The sequence below is a fragment of the Eucalyptus grandis genome, chromosome 2 (assembly GCF_016545825.1).
Source record: "Eucalyptus grandis isolate ANBG69807.140 chromosome 2, ASM1654582v1, whole genome shotgun sequence".
NCBI classification, from domain to species: Eukaryota; Viridiplantae; Streptophyta; class Magnoliopsida; order Myrtales; family Myrtaceae; genus Eucalyptus; species Eucalyptus grandis.
In genome coordinates this window covers 35,204,102-35,226,843 of record NC_052613.1, presented here as the reverse complement: position 1 = coordinate 35,226,843, position 22,742 = coordinate 35,204,102, and the positions used below count along the sequence as shown (strand labels likewise).

The 22,742-nt window shown below is 40.2% G+C and overlaps 2 protein-coding genes, 8 non-coding genes and 1 pseudogene across 18 annotated transcripts; 2 read left to right on the top strand and 9 right to left on the bottom strand.

Moving 5' to 3' along the window:
* Positions 1–2,521: 2,521 nt before the first annotated feature.
* On the top strand, positions 2,522–3,987 carry LOC108954014 (guanosine deaminase-like). Its single transcript, XM_039307027.1, has 4 exons — positions 2,522–2,583; positions 2,994–3,174; positions 3,637–3,738; positions 3,829–3,987. The coding sequence occupies exons 1-4, from the start codon at positions 2,522–2,524 to the stop codon at positions 3,985–3,987; spliced, it is 504 nt and encodes a 167-aa protein (XP_039162961.1).
* A 2,387-nt stretch (positions 3,988–6,374) lies between these two features.
* Positions 6,375–10,970, top strand: LOC104430566 (cysteine synthase). Of its 9 annotated transcripts, XM_010043351.3 has the most exons (12): positions 6,497–6,558; positions 6,640–6,727; positions 7,212–7,263; positions 7,364–7,473; positions 8,060–8,117; positions 8,444–8,707; positions 8,834–8,971; positions 9,065–9,116; positions 9,468–9,547; positions 10,152–10,211; positions 10,372–10,452; positions 10,565–10,657. In XM_010043351.3, the coding sequence occupies exons 3-12, from the start codon at positions 7,222–7,224 to the stop codon at positions 10,655–10,657; spliced, it is 978 nt and encodes a 325-aa protein (XP_010041653.1). In that variant the 5' UTR covers positions 6,497–6,558; positions 6,640–6,727; positions 7,212–7,221. The 9 variants fall into 9 exon arrangements, with proteins under 9 accessions (XP_010041637.1, XP_010041660.1, XP_018723897.1 ...); XM_010043335.3 differs by lacking the exon at positions 6,640–6,727 and having other exon boundaries at positions 6,375–6,558; XM_010043358.3 differs by lacking the exon at positions 6,640–6,727 and having other exon boundaries at positions 6,375–6,558; positions 7,167–7,263.
* A 413-nt stretch (positions 10,971–11,383) lies between these two features.
* Positions 11,384–11,543, bottom strand: LOC120291017. The gene has a single exon (XR_005548825.1). It is a non-coding gene; the product is annotated as a U1 spliceosomal RNA (small nuclear RNA).
* Positions 11,544–12,357: 814 nt separating this feature from the next.
* On the bottom strand, positions 12,358–12,523 carry LOC120291019. Its single transcript, XR_005548827.1, has one exon. It is a non-coding gene; the product is annotated as a U1 spliceosomal RNA (small nuclear RNA).
* A 1,583-nt stretch (positions 12,524–14,106) lies between these two features.
* LOC120291014 lies at positions 14,107–14,269 on the bottom strand. Its single transcript, XR_005548823.1, has one exon. It is a non-coding gene; the product is annotated as a U1 spliceosomal RNA (small nuclear RNA).
* Positions 14,270–15,313: 1,044 nt separating this feature from the next.
* Positions 15,314–15,476, bottom strand: LOC120291001. The gene has a single exon (XR_005548811.1). It is a non-coding gene; the product is annotated as a U1 spliceosomal RNA (small nuclear RNA).
* Positions 15,477–16,424: 948 nt separating this feature from the next.
* Positions 16,425–16,587, bottom strand: LOC120291006. Its single transcript, XR_005548816.1, has one exon. It is a non-coding gene; the product is annotated as a U1 spliceosomal RNA (small nuclear RNA).
* Positions 16,588–17,499: 912 nt separating this feature from the next.
* On the bottom strand, positions 17,500–17,662 carry LOC120290999. Its single transcript, XR_005548809.1, has one exon. It is a non-coding gene; the product is annotated as a U1 spliceosomal RNA (small nuclear RNA).
* A 1,382-nt stretch (positions 17,663–19,044) lies between these two features.
* On the bottom strand, positions 19,045–19,206 carry LOC120291015. Its single transcript, XR_005548824.1, has one exon. It is a non-coding gene; the product is annotated as a U1 spliceosomal RNA (small nuclear RNA).
* Positions 19,207–20,810: 1,604 nt separating this feature from the next.
* Positions 20,811–20,957, bottom strand: LOC120291013 (annotated as a pseudogene).
* Positions 20,958–22,283: 1,326 nt separating this feature from the next.
* LOC120291000 lies at positions 22,284–22,445 on the bottom strand. Its single transcript, XR_005548810.1, has one exon. It is a non-coding gene; the product is annotated as a U1 spliceosomal RNA (small nuclear RNA).
* Between the last annotated feature and the right edge of the window lie 297 nt (positions 22,446–22,742).

Here is a 22,742-nt window from a genome sequence, read left to right as displayed (position 1 = left end):
ATTACTAAAAATGTAGATCTTCTTTATCAAAATTATAGAGGCTTGTTGCCAAAGGGTCCCCTTCTAGTCTTTGCACGGTTTCTCGCCGAATTGTCCATCCACCTTCTAAGAGACATGTGTCACGGCCCGAAAGTTAGCATGTCCAAGAGGTTTTCATGGCACGGACGTGACACGTGATGACCCTCAACCTATGTTCCCGAGATGTACAGTATTCTCCTAGGGCGGGTAATACCATATTTGTACGCATACATTATAAATGCGAGTAGCTGGTAGTTGGCTGTAAATGCCGGTGGTTGGTAGATGGGGAGGTGCAATCTCCACCGTTAGATCTAAGGGAGATCTACGGATATGATTTGCCTTATACTTGTATATAAAGGGGTGCCATCCCTCATTGTAATTCATTCACAACATATATGAAAATCCAAAGCTTCTCTCTCATCAAGTGTTTCTCTCTCTAGAAGTTCGTTGTGAGTCAAGTGTGAAATGCTGCTTAGCCGTAAAACCTTAAGGCCACACGGGTGAATCGAGAGTTGATCAGTGAATCGAGAGTTGATCGATCGGCCTGTGACACATGTCTTACAGCTCGTTCACTTTCTAAGGTCCTTGTAGTCTTAGACACACTTCCCGTTTAATATCTTGTTCTCCTTCTTCTAAAGCAAAGCCTAATCATGCTTTCAAAAATCTTTTTGCGGACTCCATCTTGCTTGTGCACATATAAACTTTCTACATAATTAAATGCTTACATAAATAATTTTTATTATTCTGTCATCTTTTAAATATTTGGCAATTTTCTCGATAAGTTTTGCCTCCATAGACAAGTCAGAACGGAGAATGGCTAGAAATTTTTGCGTCGGAGTGGCCATCCTGGAAAAAATTGCCTTCATAGACAAGCCACCATGAAAAAAAGGTTTTTTAAATCATAATTCGACACAGGTTAAAAACCCAAGTCAATTTAAATTGGTCGGACGTGACGTCGTGGGGGACCTCATTGAAAATTTTAGCGAGTACAAGCACATTCTTAGACAAATTAGAAATTTAATGATTTGACTGGATAGGAGTAAATTGAACATATGGATCCACATGGTTACAGCCATTGAACGCGGTGGTCCCCACGGTAAGATCCACGCAAGCAAGCAAACAATACGAGGATGTGTCTGCTTTCGGAAAAGGGTGCGAGAAAGAGATAAATTCAATTGGTAATCACATGAAACAAGAATTGTGAAATTTTGATGTGTATTGAAAACGAACTAAGATAACATAAAAGAACTAAGATAACATATTAATCAAGATATGCACAATCAAATTTAGATATACTTACAATACTAAAAGATAAGAATTATCAATAGAATTACTGAAGTAATTCCGCAATTATAGAAATTTATCTGAGAGAAAAGCATAATTATCTCTTAACACTTAGGGAGACTGCGCTTCGACTCTCTCTCCCTTGGCTAGTTTCTGCAACTACGAGTACACTCGGCAATGTACCCGGCTCAGGAATTTGGTCAATTTCGCTCTCCCCAACCTGAGATCCTGCAATATGAGGATGTCGGTTCATGAATGTTCAAAATGCCTGCTTTCGGAAAAGGGTGCAAGAAAGAGATAAATTCAATGAGTAACCCAGCGAAAAAAGAATTGTGGAATTTTAATGTGTATTGAAAAAGAATTAAGATAACATATTAATCAAGATATGCACAATCAAATTTGAATATACATGCGATGGTCAAAGATAAGAATTATCAACAAAATTACTGAAGTAGTTCTGCTATTATACAAATTTATCTGAGATAAAACCATTATTATCTCTGACACTTGGAAAGACTGCGCTTCGACTCTCTCCCCCTTGGCTAGTTTCTGCAACTGCGAGTACACTCGGCGACGTACCCGGCTCAGGAATCTGGTCAATTTCGCTCTCCCCAACCTGAGATTCTGCAATGGAGGCAGGCCGCTGTAAGCATAACCGCTCGAATCCTCTTCGTTGATTTCGTCCTTATGGTTGTTTTCGCTCAGGTTTTAACTTCGTGCCTGTGCATCTGTTCTCGTGGTGATTGCCATTGATGGTGGACAGAAATTTGCTTCGTCTTCTGAATGGCCTTCGCTGGTGTTTTCGAAGATTTATCACCATTGTTTTTTCGTCGCTCGCCACCTTAAATTGGAAAGACAAAACGTCGTGGCTGTGTTTTTTTCTTATGATAGTTCAAGTGGAAAAGTTAAACACTCCCGTAGCTGGCCGGGGTAACGTTTTGGACATTGAATTATCAAGCAAAAACTACGTTCAACCCAGTTCTTTAGACGTTACGTAGATGTAGAATCTCCATGGAACGTCATCAAAGTTGATGGTTTCATAAAGTTACCTCATGACTTCAGTCATAACACCGCCCTTATCGATCGGTCCTTCTGATTGCTCTTTTTATCCGCTCTTGTCGAGTCTTAGTTCCTTTGAATTTCACGTCACGGCGAATTTTGTTGCTTGATGATGTGATAATCTGACTGTCTTTTTGTCTTTTCTCCGGTCATGATAGCAATGCCGGGCAGAGAACTCTCTACTGCTGCTCCAATCCATGGTAAGCAACAGGAGTTTGTTGGGTATGACTCTTGGTCATTGCATCGATCTATTTCAAGGCCATACTCGCATCTCGCCTCTTTGTTTCTTCATCCCTGATATGAGAACGGAGGGTAGGCTTCGACACTTGAATGTCCGTACTCATATGATGATATTTCTTGTCCCCGCCCATTCTGTATCCTAAGCATCATCTTTCCACCTACCGGCTTTCCACCCAAAATTGTTTGATCGGATATCATTGTGTTTTTTGACCTGTTGATTCGTGACGAACATCTAAAATTATATTTCATGCATGTTTTTGGTAATTAGGCTTTTCAACAATCAGACAATTAAAACGATGAAGTACATAGATGCTGGAAAACTAAATGCAGCTTGATTAGTAGAATACAACAGTGGTAACTCATGAACTTCTGTAACCAGTTGTTGAGTGTAGGGAGGAGGACATGGCCAGAGCAGTTGAAGAAGCACATAAGGGTGTTGAAGGGGAAGGGCTTCAGGTATTGATGGAGGTAGTTTTTCGTTACAATGAGGCTGTCGTGAGGGGTCACTTCATATATCCGGAGAAGAATGCCGAACCTAATGCTCATGCAGAAGTAGACGCAACACTGAGTGAGGTTAGGCTTTGGATTCCATCAAATCCAGTGGCATTGTTATCCGACATTTTCTTTCCTTTTATCCCACAAGTTACGCCTCCCGATCTCTTTATCATCATGTCAATTTGCTTAAATTCAGACTGATTTATGAAGTTTACTACCTGCCACACTTGCTGATGAACTCTCGTACCCTTGTTGGGTATCGTACCCGAACAAGTTTCGGCAATCGTTCGACGGCCTATAGCAACGAATCGGTTCTCTTCATCCCATGGCTACCCTTTTTACAATGTTCTTTGGGCTTGCATAGCTGAGTAAAGTCATCATTTTTTCATGAGTTTGAGGAATAGATACTTATTTTACACAACACAGGCTCGAAGTTCATGCGTGCATTCATGTTCTCCCTTCTTTACTTTGCCACTGCGTTTTTTCTCAGAATCATCTCACGCTGTTTTCATTAAGTCGATTTGGGCATTTCTTAATCAGTTCTGCAGAGGGCTGAATCAAATTGAACTCCCAGATTGTGAAATATCCGCCTCCCGCGAGCCTTGTCCCATGTGCTTCAGCACTGTCCAGCTCGTGATTAAGGTTTTTCTTCTGACTTGCGTTATCCTACCCAGTGGAGATTCTTGTATGATCTTTCTGAGTTTCGCCTGCACCTTGTTCCTTTGGCACCAGAGGCCGGTCCCTGGAGTGAAGACCAAAGCAACCACAGCAACCGCCCTTCGGGATTTCATTCTGAACGCGCTAAAGGCTACCGCAGCTGCTCTGGACAAGTTTTCAAAGGACGAAGGCGAAATTTCCGGGCATGATCTAGTGCAAGGCTCACACGGGTAGCTCGTTCAAAACGTAAGAGATAGAAGTAGAGCTAGCAAAATGGATCAAGGATTCACTTTCTAACTCATATTTAGTGGGTTGCTTTACATGCAATTTTTTTTTTTTTTTGGGTCTAAGCTTTACATGAGACTTTGTAGACCTATTGAAAATAGGTTTTATTAGGTCTAAAGTTGTAAAGTCTAACTAGATATTGGTTTTAATTGATTCCGACATACCCACTTTCGATTCATACCAAATTTAGAGAAAGAGTGCGAGCATTATATGATCCATGAATGTCCAATTTGTTCTTTTGATTAGAAAAGGAAAAAATAAAAATAAACATCAGTTTTCTCTGGTTTAAGAAGGAAATTGCTATTTGCTGATCCAGTTTCATACTGAGGCATCAAATTTAGTTTTTCAAGGACATTCGAATTAATTAATCACGTGAAATTTCTTCTACTTTGGTTCTTCTCATAGATCATTTGACATTTTGTATTCTTTTGAATTAAATAACTTACTAATGTTACAAATTTCTTCATTGCTGTTGTTTAGGTTTGTTCTCTCGTTTTTCTTAGCATTGGTGTTACACGAAAGTAAGACTAGAAATGAAAAAAGAATATAAAATTAAAGTAAATTTCAACCATCCAAACTTAATAATTAAAGATATGATCTCACAAAAATTGCTGAGAATCAAAACTTATTGCAAAAATTGGATCTAAATTTGGTCAAGTATCAATTGTGAGTATTGTATCACATGAAGATTGATTTCTCATTTTCGACCAGCACAATCTTGATCCTATCCGATGCATTCGTTTCATTAGTCAAAGAGAGAAACATTATTTAAATCTGTAATGATGATGCTTTGTAATCGCTCAAACAGATCTTCTGCTGCTGCTATATAATCTAAATTATCTCAACTTTGAGAAAAGTGCCTCAGCACCAAATCCGGGAATTGATGCCATGAGCACACGGTCTTAAAAGTGCCTCATTTCTATTTATTTTTTTCCAAACTCAGGACAAACTTTTTTCGTCCCTCGTGACCATGTCGGCCAACCACGATGGTGGTTGTGATTTCTGAACCCGTGGCGACGATGGCGCTATGAATTCTGGGGGCAATGGCCGTGCCCGAGCAGGTTGTGGTTCTTGTGCCGCCGCGTGCGGTGGTGGCGACTCCCATGGTGGGTGGACCCGACGAGGCGGTTGGAATAAGGATAGACACGTGAACCTCGAAACGTAAGAAGGAATTTTAGGTAGTTGATTAAAAGGGAAGAAAGTGTTCTTGTACTTGAAACTCAAACGCACGAAGAACAAAAAGTACAGGCCCTCCCGAAAGTCATTAGCCTAAAAATTGATATCTACCAACAAACTTTTCGTCCTCAGAACAGTGTTTCAATGATGTATCAACTTTCTCTGTCACCTTTCCTGATTCCGCTCTTATCTTTCTTTGGGCAAACAGCAAACTCCTGCGGAAAAAAGCAGGAGAAATAGCGTCCCTTGCGCCTGTAAAGTTCCCAAAGGATGCTCAATGAATCCACAAAATAAATGATACTAGTTTTTTTCTTTTTAAAGATAAATGTACTAGAAATTTTAAAACTTGTCACGAAATATAATTGAGTAAAACTTTCAAAATGTGTATTCAAGTTTTAAAATTTATCATAAAAATATAATCGAGTAATAAAACTTTTAAAAAGCAATGAATTAAAGGATCTGATTAGACTAATTTGATAACTTTTAGGACTGAATTGCATTTTTGGAAAATTTTAGCATTCAATTACACTTTCTGAAAGTTTTGAGACTTAACGATACTTCCATGATAAATTTTAGAACTTTCAATATACTTATCTTTTTCTTTTCTTTTTTTATCAAAGTAGAAGAAGAAATAGACAAGTCGATGAAAAATAGTCAAGGCAATGTTGATCTTTCATTGTCCGTGAGCATAAGAGAGGACCATCCATATATAGACCACCCTTGACCTCCAATATCATTGATTCCCATGTTTACCCCCACATCTAACATGGGGATGTGTTTAGTACAAGTGGAAAAATCATATTCGTGTTTATGCTTGACAAATCCAAATTCTCTCCCTCCACTTCTTGCTTTTTGTCCGAGTTGTTTTCCTATTCCGCTTTTTCCTTCTTCTTTTGGCCCTTTTTATGGTAAGGAATCCTCGTGAATTATGGTAAAATCCCAGTAAAAGGAAAATCTACATACCCAAAGGGAAAGTTCAATGACAATTTACCTACGACTCAGCAACTAAAATCCAATCCCTTGTCAATTGTCAATCGCACAGAGAGACAGAGAGACAGAGAGACACGTTAACAACCGCCAGCATGGGGACCCAGATGGCAGAAAAAAGAGAAGAAAAAGAAAGAGCCAGCCAGGTTTTCCTTTGTCATCTTTTCCAAAAAAGCCCTGGACTTTCTTAATCGACGAGGTACACTTGTGCCACAGAAGGATTTCCAGTTCAAGGCTGTCCGTGGATAAAAAGGGTCTATATAGAATTTGGCTGGCTTTTGGAGAATAGAAAAAGCCAGAGAAGTCTCTTTAGAGTGGTGTCCGGAGCTTTCCTTGTTGTAATTGTCTTTGCTCTTGGTAAGGTGAGCTCATTCTCATTCTTTTTCTCGTTTTTCATGTTACGCCGTTGCCCGTTTGAATTCTCTGTCTTATCTACAGAAAAAGGGCTGCGATTGTTTGTTGAAAAACCCAACCTTTTTGTTTTTCGGTCTTCCTTTTCATCCCACTAAAAGCTTCTTCCTTTAAGGTGGTGGGATATCTTTATGCAATATTCTGGGTTTGCTCCTTCGCTTCTCTTTCTTTCCTTGTTCTCAGGTTGATATTTTGGTATGTCAGTAGAATTTCAGATCATCTGTATGAGTTGTGAATGCACTCGAGGGTTGAACTCGAGATCAATAGTTTCGCTTTCTTTTTGATTTCTCAGAAATGCTGAATTATGAAATTTCTAGGACCTTTTAGTTGTCGTCACCTTCATCAATTTCTGTTGCTTCATGGGTTGATGGGTCGATCTCCAGTTCTTAGTGAGAATTTTGTGTGACCTGTATGAAAAGGTTTAGCCTTTGGGTCGATTATGGGAGGGTTTTGCATGATCTGCTGAATCGACAAATGGAAGATCTCGAGCTTTGGAATTTTTGCTAGGATTTTTCTTCTCATTTGGCAAGTGAGCTTCTTAGTTATCTGCACAGGACCTTATTTGCTGAATCACTCAAAAACCTTAGTGGGTTTTGCAGTGGCACAAACATGGTGGAAGAGAAGTCCACGATTGCAAAAGATGTCACTGAAGTAAGCTATTTGCATCACTCATCTCACTAATTCTCCGTAGTCTTAATACTGTGATTGTGCGCTTATGTTACATGCACGTTCATCTTTTTATTGTATGCAGTTAATTGGTAAGACACCTATGGTGTACCTCAACCATGTCACTGACCGTTGTGTTGCCCGAATTGCTGTCAAGCTAGAAATGATGGAGCCATGCTCCAGCGTCAAAGACAGGTACAGGAAGATTTCATTTTGACAAAAAAAATAAAATTCTTCTCCATGCTGAACTGCTAATGGCTGCGCCTTTATATCTTATCCATACCTTTATTCACTGTGCCAACCTGGATGTTCTTTTCTTAGACAACAAGATCAGTTGGTCTTGTTGGAGTTCCATAGTTTGGTTGGCTCAACTCCTTGCCAAAATCTACTGTCAAGTAAAGCTATCTACTACAGTTATCATGTGTGAAAATGGTCCACAAAATTCCAAGTCCTTTAAAAAACATTTAGTTTGCTTGGGCAAAGCCTTATAGGCTTATAGTTGAAGGCCGCTAGAATAAAAGAGTAAGAAATGGTTATTTCCTTCCCTCCCATTTTCTTTGCCATCCACAATTCTCTCTTTATTTGCTCACAAATCCACATCTCCTTTCTCTCTTGCGTACATGTACTTGCACCAGTTCTAGCGAACAACAACAGATAAGTTAGAAACTTGAAATATATTTTTTTGACTTGAAATTTATTTCTTATCTCATCATTATCTACAACCTCTAGATATGTGGATTACTTCATATTCTGAGTCTAATATGGACTTGTTTGCCTGCAGGATTGGGTACAGTATGATTGCAGATGCAGAGGAGAAGGGCCTTATCCAGCCAGGGGAGGTTAGTTACTGAAACCTCTCTTTCCAGGTTCACAATAATAATAATGATGGACAAACTAGCTCATGCGTCTTAGACTCTTGATATAGTTCCTGAAGAATGGGAACATCTTTCTCCAATGGAAAGTGATTATAATTAAATTAGATATTGGCAATCTCTCTCTCACTCTATACTAATTACATGACTTCTGAAAGGCTTACACAGGCCTTAGGTATTGCAAGGCCTGTTAAAACAAGTTGAGGTTATGTAATCTCATTTTGTAGGTCCTAGAGTGATATATGCAGATGAAGAAATCTAACCAGTATTGTTCCTTGCTTGACTTGATGAAGAGTGTTTTGATTGAGCCAACAAGCGGAAATACTGGGATTGGTCTGGCATTTATGGCAGCTGCAAAGGGTTACAAACTTATAATAACAATGCCTGCTTCAATGAGCCTTGAAAGAAGAACCATCCTCCGTGCATTTGGAGCTGAGCTGGTCCTGACTGATCCAGCCAAAGGCATGAAAGGTGCTGTTCAGAAGGCAGAGGAGATAGCATCGAAGACTCCAAATGCTTACATTCTTCAGCAGTTTGAAAACCCTGCCAATCCCAAGGTTTTTTTTTTCTTTTTTTTTCTTTTTTGTTCACAAGATTGATGCTTGCAGGTTAAAGAAGTTCATTGATATTACTGATAAAAAAAAAAAAAAAAAAGAGCTCATTGATCTTCTCTCTGTTGTTAGATTCATTATGAGACCACTGGACCAGAAATATGGAAAAGCTCAGGTGGGAAAATCGATGCCTTTGTTTCTGGAATTGGAACTGGGGGTACAATAACCGGAGCAGGAAAGTATCTCAAGGAACAAAACCCCAATATCAAGGTTAGATAATCTTTATAATATTTGGAAAGAAGTTTTTCTTTTCCAATTTTCCCATTTCTCATATCAGGTGCACACCTCTGTTTTTGTCTTTAGCTATATGGGATAGAACCAGTGGAGAGTGCAATTTTGTCTGGAGGGAAACCTGGTAAGTTCTGATTTCACATCATTGACATTCTTAATCTAATAATCTGTTAGGCTAGTTAGTTCTTGCTTTATTCCCTAATTTCCGCAAGTGGTGCAGTTACCATGCACTATGATGGCCCTTTAAATGATGAATAGCTTTGTGTTTCCTTTTATTGTTCTATTTTGCATTGTTTATATTATTTTTGCAATAGGGGACACTGCTTTTTCAGCTTCTAATGCCGTCGATTGTATTATTTTCTTGCTGTTATAAGCATGCTAAGTGCCAAAAGTCTCCTCAGAAGAAATGTCGCTTTTGAAGACTATCTTGTGCAATCCTCTATTTGACTATGAATTTCATGCCCATAATTCCCAGGCCCTCATAAGATTCAAGGTATTGGTGCTGGTTTCATCCCTGGAGTTTTGGATGTGGATTTAATTGATGAAGTAATCCAGGTAAGAATTTGTGCAACAAATCATAATTTGTTTCCTTTCCCCTAAAGATAGGAAAGCAGTTCATATACTTCCATATGTCGAAGGATGGAAGAGCTAAATGACGTAAAGAAGGATAATGCTGGTTTAAGGAAGAATGGGTTTGTAAGCAATGAGCTTTTGAAGTTACAAGGACTTAGGTTTAATAGGAAATTGCAAGGCAGCTTTGAATAACAGGTGGAAAAGTAGAACAAGAAAAACCAGGCACCTCCCCACTCTCCACATGGCTTCACAATTATTTATATGGTCATTGATGATTCATCTCTACTTTGACAGTCTATTGGGCTAAAATCCAAAATTGCTTCTTTTATGAGTGCTTAGACATGGACTTTGTAGTCTTTGTACTACATCTGGATAATGAAAGCATGACACCTGAAAGGTATTCGCAAATAATTGAGTGTGATGAAAGTATACTCCAAAAGGTTATGCATGTTATTTGTCAGGTGCTGATGGGAGCAATCCTTTTATAGTTGGATGGGAAGTCTGTACTTTTTGCCATCTAGTCTTGATCATCATTCTCTGAGCTTATACATTCCTGAGTAAATTTTAATGTCATATCACTTTCCAGATATCTAGTGATGAAGCTATTGAAACTGCAAAGCAGCTCGCATTGAAGGAAGGCTTGCTGGTAATCCGTGTTCAATTTTTGTGCCTTCCTGTTGTGCAAATATTGTGATCCATTAGGAATGTCTGCCACTTGCTAGCTCTAATGGCCAAAAGAAAATAAGAAAAAAGAGTAAAAAACTACTGCTAGCTCTTATAGTAAATCGTTGGGATACACTGTGCAGGTAGGAATATCATCCGGAGCAGCAGCTGCTGCAGCAATGAAGATAGCGAAAAGGCCAGAAAATGCTGGGAAACTAATTGTTGTAAGTGCTCCTTTCACCGAATTTATACTGTAGGCTTTTACTAATGATTCTTCGTTTCCTGGATTGACAATTCGGGTATTTCTCTAAATTTGCACTGTGTAAACTTTATCAGGTGATCTTCCCCAGCTTTGGAGAACGTTACTTGTCATCTGTGCTATTTGAGTCCGTCAAGCGAGAGGCTGAGAATATGGTTTTTGAGCCCTGAGAGGGGGGGAGTTCCGGTCCATAGAAGCGCATGCGTTTTGTGCTGTTCTTCTGAAACATGGTATAGAGTTTAGTCGTCAATCATCGTTGTCAATTATCGTTGTCAATCATCGTTGTTTGGTGTCGATATTTTGTGTGCTGATGTGTTTCCATGAGTGTTTGTGTTAGAAACGCTCGTTTCTACGTGATTGTATTATTGTAAGCTGTTGAAGCTGGCTGCGGAACTGGATATCTATGCTCTGTGACAGGATTAAATTGCGTCTAATTTCAAGTTTAGAGCATATTTGAGGAGAGCAAGAAAAGAGTTTCTTCTATACTTTTTTCATTATTCTTCTTTTCATATTCTGGGGAATAAAACATAAATTGAGTAATTCGGAACAATTTTCAAGCAGAATACCATTTCGTGTGCTTGGAATTTCTTAATTTAGCTAAATTATGTTCATTCTCAATCATTCATATCAAATTACGACATATGCACCCAGTTTTGTCGTTTTTGGATTTCCGGTAATGTCCTTACTAGATAACTTCCTCCTACCATAAAATGCTTTGCAAATTCTCAAGAGCTGTTATATACACTTCAAACTTTTTGCCAAAACCCTTGGACACTACCAAAGAATGTCAAGTATTCATAGATGACCCAATAAAACTCTCTCACCAATCATAGTAATTATGGGTTCAATATTTTGCGCAAGACGAGGATAACAATTATAGATTTGATTAGGAACTGGGAGGGGCCGCGTGAATTCAGGCCCCCGCGCCACAAATTATGATGTAGGCTCTGCAACAGTGAGTAGACTTAGGCTGATGCACCTCCCAAGTGCAATGGAGGCTGATGATGTAGGCCACGAGCCTTCTTGATAGCCCATTGACGCCATTCAGGTAAGTGATTTGATAGTGCCGTCACCTTCACTTTTGCCCACTTTTTCTTTTTTGGTCGAGAAAAGGCCACTTCATTTAACTAACATCACGAAAGAGGCAAATGATATGAGTTTCCGAGCATAAAAAGGTCCAACGAAAGCTGAATTGGTTAAGATAATTTGTTAAGAAGGGCCTTCTTGAGTTGGGCATGTCACCTGTTGCGACTTTAGAACAGTAAATCTGATGATGCCAAGATGGTAAGCTCAAACAGAAGGAAACGAGAGAGAGAGAAGGAATATGAATAATGGTACTGATAAATGCAGATTGGAGGACCTCCTTATGAAGGCTGGTAGTACAATCCGCACTAAAACTGAGAGCTCCTTCCTTGGGAAGTATTTCGGCATTACTAAAACTTGCAATGAAATCTTTTCTAGATTGTTTGTTTAACTTCATCGACTAATTTTCATTTGTTAGAATATATCACCATCCATACATTCTCTCTGGTACTTTACCATGACAAGTTGGAGTGAATTCTTGGCCATGGCCTAAAGTTGGCACGACATCACCATCTGTTACGGCTGACCACATGAAAGAGCTTCTGCTGGAAAAAATTGCAGAAGTTTCTACTCTTTGCTATCAGAATCATATGACACGTTCTGCTTATAGTTAAAATTACATAAATTGAAGTTCAAATTTCATATAGTAGCATGAGCATGCAATCTAGATTTTTCAGTCAGCATGAATCATTTCGTCCATTTAGGTCTTCACCAGGCCTTGCTATGAAAATCACCTAACATAAGCTTCTGAAAATTGGTTTTGTTCAACAATTTTTAGCTCAAATTGATAAGGGCCACACGAACGCTGGGCTCCGCTGCCGAAAATAATGACACAGGGCTCCTGCCGCCACAATAAGCAGTCCTAAGGCTGATGCACCACTGAAGTGCAACGGAGGTTGTTAACCCGGGCCACGGCATTCTTGATCAACCTACGACCCCGTCTTGGACTGTGTGAGCAAGTGACTGCTCATGGCACTTCCTCCTTTATATATTCTCAGGCTTCTCTCTTCGCATTCTAATCGATGTGGCACTTCTTACCATATGTAGTTAAAAGTTTCAGCTCGTAGCTTGCTGCACGGGAAAAAATAATGATATTTGACCTTACATACGGTGAATCAATTGCTTAGTGACTTATCCTTAATTGTGAACAGGGAGTACCTTGTGATTTTTTCCTTTTTGGCTAAGTAAAAAAGCAATTTTATTCAACTAATAAACTGTACAAATATCATATAGCTTTTAGTTTTTCTTGTAATATTAATTTGCCAGCTTTGACAAACTGCTAGATGCAAGGGACTAGAAGCTTTATAATATAAGGTCATATCATCAAGAATCATATAGTCTTCTTCTTTTTTTTTCCTTTTAAGCATCGAACTGGATCTAACATGCTGGGAACAAGTTGGGGTGTAGCATTTGACCAAAGACTTACATGTTATTGAATATTGAAACCTGATATTTTGCAATCTTCATTGCACAAATCCTATTTGCAAATGCAAGTTTGTCTGCTTAACTTCGGAAGCTGCTTCTCTATTATGTCAGTCTTTCACAAGGTTGAGTATACCTCTTAACATCACCTGCCCATGAAAAGAACTAGAGAGATTTTGGCAGTGATTGTCGCTGCCAGAAACTTAGCAATGGCGAAAATGTTACACATGCCAAGAGATACAAATCCATAGCAGTCTCATTGCAGTAAGCCACAGATTTCAAACTGTATGCTTCATAATGGATGCCATAGTTTGAGATTCAAACGTGTTATGAGATGAAATCTACACTGGAGTTTCTTCATTATACTGAGCACAAGTATGAAGGCCTCGTTTCCTAAGGAGGGCAGAATCAGTTTTCTGAATTTCTACAGCCAGAGAAACCGACCACCTATGTTCGCCATGATCAATGGGGTAATTAACTGCTTTAATTATCTGCTGAATTCAGGACTACTCAGCAAAGATAAAGAGGAATCAATGGCCCTCTCATCAAAATTCCATATTGTGGAAAATTCTACAATCTGACAGAGATGGTAACAGTTGCAATCTGCAGTTTGCCAAATGGCATTTGTCCATGGTTCAAAATTCAGATCATATGGATGTTCATATTCAGCCGATTCATATGAAAGCGAATAGATCTTCTGCAAGAGATTAGCTCCAATGCCAGTTAATGGAATATATTCCTGCATTAACACTGACTTCTAATTCAATCTTCTCGAGACTGTTTCTGCAACTTCATCAAGCTCTACATCTTCAGGCACTACTATTGGATGCACAAGTCAAATAAACTTCTCAACTAAGGTATACTACATTGGTGATTTAGCATGTGATCGCAGCCCATCACAAGCCAACCACATGAGAGATTCTCTTAACTGCATTTTCTCAATATTGTGGTGAATGGGGCCAATGGTTGTTATTTGAACTACACTCAGCTCAACTACAGATGTTGCGGAGTCAAAAAGTTGCTGCAACAGGTCACTAATGTATCAAAATTCCTGACATATTTTCCATCCATCAGCGCCAAGATCACCTTCACAAACAATTTTGAGCTCATTTTTGTGTCAGCTGCGCGAACACGGGCCCCAGCTACCACAATTTATGACTTAGGTTCTGCTACAAGGAGCAGGCCTTAGGCTGACTCATCGCCTGGTGTGCAATGGAGGCAGTGAACCTAGGCCATGGGCCATCTTGATCACCCGTCGACCCTGTCCAGGTAAGTGATTTGAGAGTTAGCATGTGCTTCAGTTTTGGCAGGGACTTCCTCTATTTCATCATCGTTAGTTCTTCTATGTGTGACTAAAGCCAGACTCAAATGCTTCAGTAAAATTTAGGAAGATGATCTCTACTTCCGATTCTCCTAGCATGTGTTTATTCATGATTTGGAACGGGAAAAGATGTTGGAGGTGCTGTTTATGCAATACGAATCAAAATGAATACTTCTATTTCAATATGAACTTCAACCGTCAAAAGTCTTGCTAAAAATCTCTGCTGTTCTGCTTCACCTCAGTATTCCATTTCGTTGCTTTGAACAATAAGACTCAGCCACAAAAGGCATTATTTTATACACGAGTGGGATTCTATGTTATAGCTTTATATGCAAAATGTCCAACTCTAGTAACCGTTTATGAACCGGTTTTTGATCCCGTTAGTAAAAGATTATGCTGATGTTTTCACTCGCTGCAAGCTGTGCAGAAAACCACCGAAGTACGAATGAAGGTAATCCTTCGAGGCATAAGATACGTGATAGAATCTACAGCTGAAGAGTTCTGCTAACGACAATCCCACGTTTGCCTACTAAAACTCTTACTAAAGATACAAGAGGAAGCAATGATTTTTGTTGAAGATTAGATGTCCACATGCTTCCGGAGTTGGCTCTTCTAACACAGTCATAGCCATCTATCTTGTGTAAAACCTCCCCCAAACAATAACGGTAAGCAGGGGCGGTTTTATGTATTCGGAAGCCGAAACTAAATTAGACAGAACCCAAACAGTCTGCAAAAGCGAAGGCGAAACCAAACCGGACCCAAACAGCCAGGAAAAGAGAAGGCGGAAGCAAGCCGGACAAACCGAACTGGACTGGATTGTATCTATTGATCCGAAACAATAGCATGTAAATTCTTTGATTCATATCTACCAATTCCAATTTAGCATACCACTCACGATTTCTTCTCAGGGCAAGATGTACATTAAATTAAGCCATTACCATGACTGTATGTACATTAAATTAAGCCATTACCATGACTGTTCTTTTGCAACTACGGATTAGCAGGGGCCGCGCGAACGCAGGCCCCCGCTGCCACAAATTATGACGTAGGCTCAACCAACTCGGGCTGACCTTAGGCGGGCGCCCCTCCGAGAGTGCAATGGAGGTCGCCAACCTAGGCCATGGGCCTTCTTGATCGCCCATCGACCCTGTCCAGGTAAGTATGTTGCAAGTGGGTATGAGGCCGCTTCTTATTCTCTCTCTTCCTTCTCTCTCTTTGCTATCTTTTTGATGTGGGACTTCCTAGTTTACTGCTACTTAGGTGCTTACCATATTGCATATTAAAATATTACTTCAGCAACGGTAGGCTAGCAAACCCTGAACATACACATTTGGCACAAGATTCAGAAAGTGCAGTATAATCTTCACTGAAGTCACAAATTACAGTTACCCAAGGATTTTTGCTCTAGTTCGCTACAAATTCGACCCGTTCCTGCTGAGTCTCTTGTTTTCAGGTCTTTCATTGGCAATCTATTCAACTCTTCTTCTGATCCGTTTTTTGTCAGGGGCATAACCCATAATTACAATCTGCAATCTCTCTTTTCTCTGGGGACATAACCTATTTCATCATTGTATTTCTTCCACATGGGACTCAAGTCAGAACGCTTGTCTCGAACTCAAGAATATGATCTGATCTCTCACTCCTAGCATACATTTATCCAAAACTAGGAACCACAGAAGATTTCAGCTGCGCTATTTATGGAAATGAGAAACCAAATAGATGCATCGCATTAGAGGAAGTAATCCGTTTCAAGAACTGGCTATGGTCATTTACTTGGCAGTGATTCTACGCGGAATTGGTGTGCATCGCAAGTTGGTATTCCGAATTATCGGCACTGCTGCTAAGAAACTGATGCACTCACTCATTCAGCCATTTCAGATTTTGCTGACTTTGTTGTGCAGTGAAGCTTAAAAGGCTCAGTCAAAATCAAAAATTTCACTGCTCGGGCCTGCTTTTCTAGTGCTGCAAGCAAGTTAAGCAGACGAACGCACCTCCGCCTCCCGAGCCTCTTGGCCAGGACCAGTCAAAGAGGCAATGAACATCACAAATCACTCACTGATGCAATCCTTCACAGGCATATATGACAAAAGCTACCTTTGGACTATGAATTGGTAGGGGCCGCGCGAACGCAGGCCCCCGCTAACACAAATTATGACGTAGGCTCAACCAACTTGGGCTGACCTTAGGCGGGCGCCCCTCCGAGTGTGCAATGGAGGTCGCCAACCTAGGCCATGGGCCTTCTTGACCGCCCATCGACCCCGTCCAGGTAAGTATATTGCAATGCCATGCCAGGCTGCATCTTATTCTCTGTCTTCCTTCTCTCTCTTCACCATTATGTCAATGTGGGACTTCCTAGTCTGTCTACTTAGGTGCATATTAAAATATTATGTCATCACTTGCAGGCTAGCAAACACCGAATTTACATGTTTGGCACAAGATTCGAAAAGTGCAGCGTAATCTTCGTTGAAGTCACAACCTACATTTACCCTAGGATTTTTGCTCTAATCTGCTACGAATTCGAGCCGTTTCTGCTGAGTCTCTTGTTTACAGGTCTTTCATCGGCAATCTATTCAACCCTTCTTCTGATTTATTTTTTTGTTATGGGCATAACCCATAATTACAATCTGCAATCACTCTTTTCTCTGGGGTATAACTCATTTCATCATTGTATTTCTTCCACATGGGAAAGCTTGTCTCGAACTTGAGTTTAAGAATATGATCTGATCTCTCACTCCTAGCATACATTTATCCAAAATTCAGAACCACAGAAGATGTTAGTGGTGCTGTTTATGGAAATAAGTAACCAAATAGATGCATCGCGTTAGAGGAAGTAATCTCTTTCAAGAACTGGCTATGGTCATTTACTAGGCAGTATGCGGAATTGGCGTGCATCGCAAGTTGGTATTCCAAATTATCGGTACTGCTGCTAAGAAACTGATGCACTCACTCATTCAGCCATTTCAGATTTTGCTGACTTTGTTGTGCAGTGAAGCTTAAAAGGCTCAGTCAAAATTAAAAATTTCACTGCTCGGTCTAGTGCAAGCAAGTTAAGCAGACAAACGCACCACTGCCTCCCAAGCCTTTCTGGCCAGGACCACTCAAAAAGGCGATGAACATCACAAGTCACTCACTGCTGCAATCCTTCCCAGGCATATATGACGAAAGCTACCTTCGGACTATTAATTGGTAGGGGCCGCGCGAACGCAGGCCCCCGCTGCCACAAATTATGACGTAGGCTCAACCAACTTGGGCTGACCTTAGGCGGGCGCCCCTCCTAAAGTGCAATGGAGGTCGCCAACCTAGGCCATGGGCCTTCTTGACCGCCCATCGACCCCGTCCAGGTAAGTATGTTGCAATGTCATGCCAGGCTGCATCTTATTCTCTCTCTTCCTTCTCTCTCTTCACCATTATGTCAATGTGGGACTCTCGTTACATATTGATCATAAGCGTGTCTGAACAGGAAAACTCAGATGCACCTTGTTCTTGAATTCTTGAATTCTTGAAGCCTCTTGAAGCCTTCCTCAATTTAAGACAACAGTTGGTATCGACAATCGAATTGCACTGGCTTTCTCATGTTTGGATTTAGAAATCAAATATCCCTGCTTTTTTGCTGTGGACATGAAAAAGGAATGCTAGCATCAGATAAGAGTTGGCACGGTCTTCACAGTCAGCATCAAAGCAGTAACCGAAAACTTAAACACAGGTTGCATTATTGTGAATACGGTCGGTCTGATGTTCAAAGTTGTGACTAGTAAGCAATAACCAATTGATGTTAATATAAATGCAGGTGAACCCCTTCTAAAAACCCAAATTGATTGTCCTAGAAAGAGTAGCCACTTCAAATGCAAAATCAAACTGAAAACCATAGTTCTAGTTCATACAAACTCTGTGCCCCAGATACTTCGCATAGCCTTACAGGATGACCAAAAAAAAGTCTGCAGCAGGTATCAGTTTTGGTACAGTTACTGTTCCATATTTTTTCAGTCTGTAAGCTTCCCCGTGGTGTTCATCATTTTGAGTGCTCAAAATATGATAAAGATCAACTCTGCAGCTCATTCGTTTTCCCTGTGAACTTCTATGTCTACAGCTAGGGAAATTTACCAATGACAATCCCACCATGGTTCGCATATCTTGCTCCACAACTTCATCGGGCTCCAAGTCCTAGGTGTTATTGTCTGTCACAAAAATTGGAGCAACTTCTCAACCAGAACATAATATTGCACAAGATTACAATTTACCACGAGCCAGCTGCACATAGAGTTTCCCTGAAGAAACAACTGTGGCTTGATATTGATACGATTCAAGGCAATTGCAGTCACTTTACGCAATGCTTGTTTCTGCACTTTGGCAAGTGGAAGAGCTTTCTACAGGGATGCAGTAGAGTAGCAACATCAGAAACCACAAATTTTGGTTTGCTAGAATAGATCGCTGTAGGTACATCCTCGCTTGTACTTTGACATGAAAAGTTGGAGAGAATTCTCGGCCAGGGCCTAAAATTGGCGTGACATCATTTTCTATCATCGCTGACCATGTGAAAGAGCTTTCTGTTTATAGTGAAAAGAACATGAATTGAAGTTCAAATTTCATATAGGAGCATGAGCAATCAATCTAGATTTTTCTGTCAGCATGACTCATTTCATCCATTGAGGTCTTCACCTGGCCTTGTAACGGAAGTCACCTACCATGTGCTAATGAAAATTGGTTTTGTACAACCATTATGATCTTGGATTGTTAAGGGCCACACGAATGCGGGGCCCTGCTGCCAAAAAGTAGGACGTAGGCACTGCTACAACGAGCAGTCCGAAGGCCAAGGCACCACCAAAGTGGAATGGAGGACTTTGACCTTGGCCATGGGCATTCTTGATCACCCAACGACCCCATCCCGGTCTGTTGGTCAGTGACTGCTCACAGCGCTTCCTTTTACATAATCTCAGGCCTCTCTCTCTTCACATTCTATTTGATGTGGCACTTCTTACCATATTCGTTAAAAGATTCCGCTCATAGCTAGCTGCACTGAAAAAACCCAATCTGTGACCTTATATACGGTGTATACTTAATTGCTTAGTGTCTTATCCTTAGTTGTGGACATGGAGTACATTGTGGTTTTTTTTCCCTTTTGGCTAAGTAAGCAAGCAATTATTATTCAACTAATAAACATTTAACAGCACAGAAAAACCACTCCTGCAAATTTCAAATAGCTTTTAGTTTTACTTGTCCTATAAATTTGCCAATTTTGACAAACTGCAAGGACTAGAAGCTTTATGATACAAGGTCATATCATAAAAATTAATAGTCATTTTTTTAAGCGTCAAATCGGATTAAAATGGTGGGAACAAGTTGGTGAGCAGCATTCCATTGAAAATTGAAACCAGATACTTTGCAATGTCCATTGCATGAATCCTATGCGCAAATGCAGGTTTGTCTGCATAACTTAGAGAGCTGCTTCTCTAATTTGCCATCGCCTTTTACAGAGTCAAGTATGCCTCTTGACATCACCTGCGCATGAGAAGAAGAAACTAAGGAGAGATTCTGGGAGTGATTGTTGCTGCCTGAAACTTAGCAATGTCAAATGTATTACACATTTTTAATGGATACAAGTCCATAACAGTCTCATAGCAAGGATCCTTATTATCTTCTTTCAAACTGTATGCTTCATCATGGATTATATAGTTTGAGCTTCAAGCATGCTGATTAAGAGATTGAAATCTACACTAGAGTTACTTCACGATACTGAGCACAAAAATGAGGGCTTTGTTTCCTAAGGAGTGAAGAATCATTCTCTCTGAAAATCTACATCCAGAGAAATTGACCAATAATGTTCACCGGGATCAATGATGTAATTAACCAATCTAATTTTGTCTGCTGAATTCAGGACTACTCATATGACCTAGAGAAATCAATGACCCTCTCACACACGTTCCATATTGGGAAAAATTCAACAATTCAACAAAGATGGTAACTGTTGCAGTCTGCCGTTTGCCAAATGGTATTTGCCCGTAGAAATAAAAGGAACGTGAATAATAATGTGGTTCAAAATGCGGATCATATTGCCTTTTATATTCGCCTGATTCATATGAAAGACAATAGATCTGCTGTGAGAGACGTGCTCCATTGCCAATTAATGGAATGTATTCCTGCATTAACTCTGACTTATCATTCAATCTTCTCAAGATTGCTTCTGCAACTTCAACCTCCACAACTTCAGGCACTACTGGCAGATGCATAAGTTGAATTAACTTTTCAACCAAAGCATACTATAATGGAGTCGATATGGCATGAGATCACAGCCCATCACAAGCCAACTGCATGAGAGATTTTCGCTTGACCACCTGTTCTCGATATTGTGGCTTATGGGGCTAATGGTGTTTATTTATAACTATGCTCATCTGAACTACAGATGTTGTGGTGTCACAGAGTTACCACAACAGCTCAAGTGTATCAAAATTCTCTTGCCGTCCATCAGCTTACAGGTGCATCAACATTTTGAGCTCATATTTGTGGGGCCCTTGCTATCACATATTATGACGTAAGCTCCACTACAATGAGCAGACCTTAGGCCAACACACTGTCCGGTGTGCAACGGAGGCCGTCGACCTAGGCCATGGGTCATCTTGATCACCCATCGACCCCATCCAGGTATGTGAAATGACAGTTGGCATCCCCTTTAGCTTTGGCAGGGGACTTCCGGCATTCCACCAATGTTAGTTTTTCTATGTGGGACTAAAGCCAGACTCAAAATGCTTCTGTTTAATTTAGGAAGATGTTCTCTTACTTCGGATTCTCCATACATGTGTTTATTCATGATTTGGCACCGGAAAAGATGTCAGAGGCACTATTTAAGTTTGAACATCAACCCTCAGAATCTGCTAAAGACTCGTTTTTCCACTTCTCCTTAGGTATTATATCCATGTTTCATGTTTTTTGACCCAAAATGCTTCTGTTTAATTTAGGAAGATGTTCTCTTACTTCAGATTCTCCATACATGTGTATATTCATGATTTGGCACCGGAAAAGATGTCGGAGGCACTGTTTATGAAATATGAATCCAAATGAGTACTTCTATTTGAGTTTGAACATCACCCTAAAAATCTGCTAAAGATTCTCGTTTTTCCGCTTCTCCTTAGGTATTATCCATGTTTCATATTATTTGACTTCTCATGTGAGCTTTCCAACTTATATGGCCAAATATTAAAGCTAAATGTTGATGATCCATTCAGCAATTTCACGTCATGCTATTACTTCATTTCTTTTCGCACTCTTATTTGCTCCTCTTTTTTCGTGTCAACAACTCTGTAACCCCTCTTTGCTTGCCATTTCATCGCTTTAAGAACAATAAGGCGAACACACGAAACGGATTGAATTCGTGACTGGATGATTCTATGTTTATAGCTTTGTACAAAAAAGTTCAATTCTGGTAACAGTTTACCGTGTGTATGCAGATGTTTTCACTTGCAGCAAGCTGCGCAGAAGAACACGGATGTACCAAATGAATGCATTCCATTTTAGTGAATATCGACTGCTGAAGAGTCCTACCAATGATGGTCCCTCTTTTGCCTTCTAAAACTCTAAGCAGAGATACGAGATAAAGCAAAGGCCATGTTGAAGATTAGATACCTAATGCTTCCCAAGTTGGCTCTTCTATTACAGTCATAGCCATCTATCTATCTTGCATAAAACCTCCCCAACCAATAAGGGCGGGCGAGGGCCAGTTTTTATTTATTTGGAAGCCGAACCCAACCAAACAGAACCCAAACAATTTGGAAAAGAAAAGGCAAGATGAAACCACCAGTACCATCTTTAATATTAGAACCGAACTCAACCGTACTGTACTATTTGACCCCAAATTCTAGCATGCATTCTGCTGATCATCTACCAATTCCAGTTGAGCATACCACTTAGATTCTTCGCAGCTTAAGATGCACATTAACCAAACACAGATATGACTGTTATTCCTTTTCAACTACAAATTAGTAGGGGCCGCGCGAACGCAGGCCCCCGCTGCCACAAATTATGACGTAGGCTCAACCAACTTGGGCTGACCTTAGGCGGGCGCCCCTCCTAGGTGCAATGGAGGTCGCCAACCTAGGCCATGGGCCTTCTTGGTCGCCCATCGACCCCGTCCAGGTAAGTATGTTGCAATGGGTTGCCAGGCTGCCTCTAATTCTCTCTCTTCTTTCTCCCTCTTCACCATATTGTCAATGTGGGACTTCTTAGTTTTCTGCTACTTAGGTACTTACCATATTGCATATTAAAATATGATGTCACCACCAGCAACACCGAATAAAATACACATTTGGTACAAGATTCCGATAGTGCAGTGTAGTCTTCCTCGAAATCACAAATTACTGTTACCCTAGGATTTTTTCTCCAGTCCACTATGAATTCCCGTTTGTCACTGCTGATCGATCTTTATGCACGACAGATGTCGA

Bases quoted from the DNA above. Each gene is read 5' to 3' on its own strand.
- LOC108954014 (XM_039307027.1), top strand. From the start codon at position 2,522: ATGCCGGGCAGAGAACTCTCTACTGCTGCTCCAATCCATGGTAAGCAA. The intron at 3,175-3,636 runs GTTAGGCTTTGG...TTTCTTAATCAG, and splicing joins TAGACGCAACACTGAGTGAG to TTCTGCAGAGGGCTGAATCA. The intron at 3,739-3,828 runs GTTTTTCTTCTG...CTTTGGCACCAG, and splicing joins CTGTCCAGCTCGTGATTAAG to AGGCCGGTCCCTGGAGTGAA.
- LOC104430566 (XM_018868350.2), top strand. The intron at 8,708-8,833 runs GTTTTTTTTTTC...CTCTGTTGTTAG, and splicing joins AAAACCCTGCCAATCCCAAG to ATTCATTATGAGACCACTGG. The intron at 8,972-9,064 runs GTTAGATAATCT...TTTTGTCTTTAG, and splicing joins AACAAAACCCCAATATCAAG to CTATATGGGATAGAACCAGT.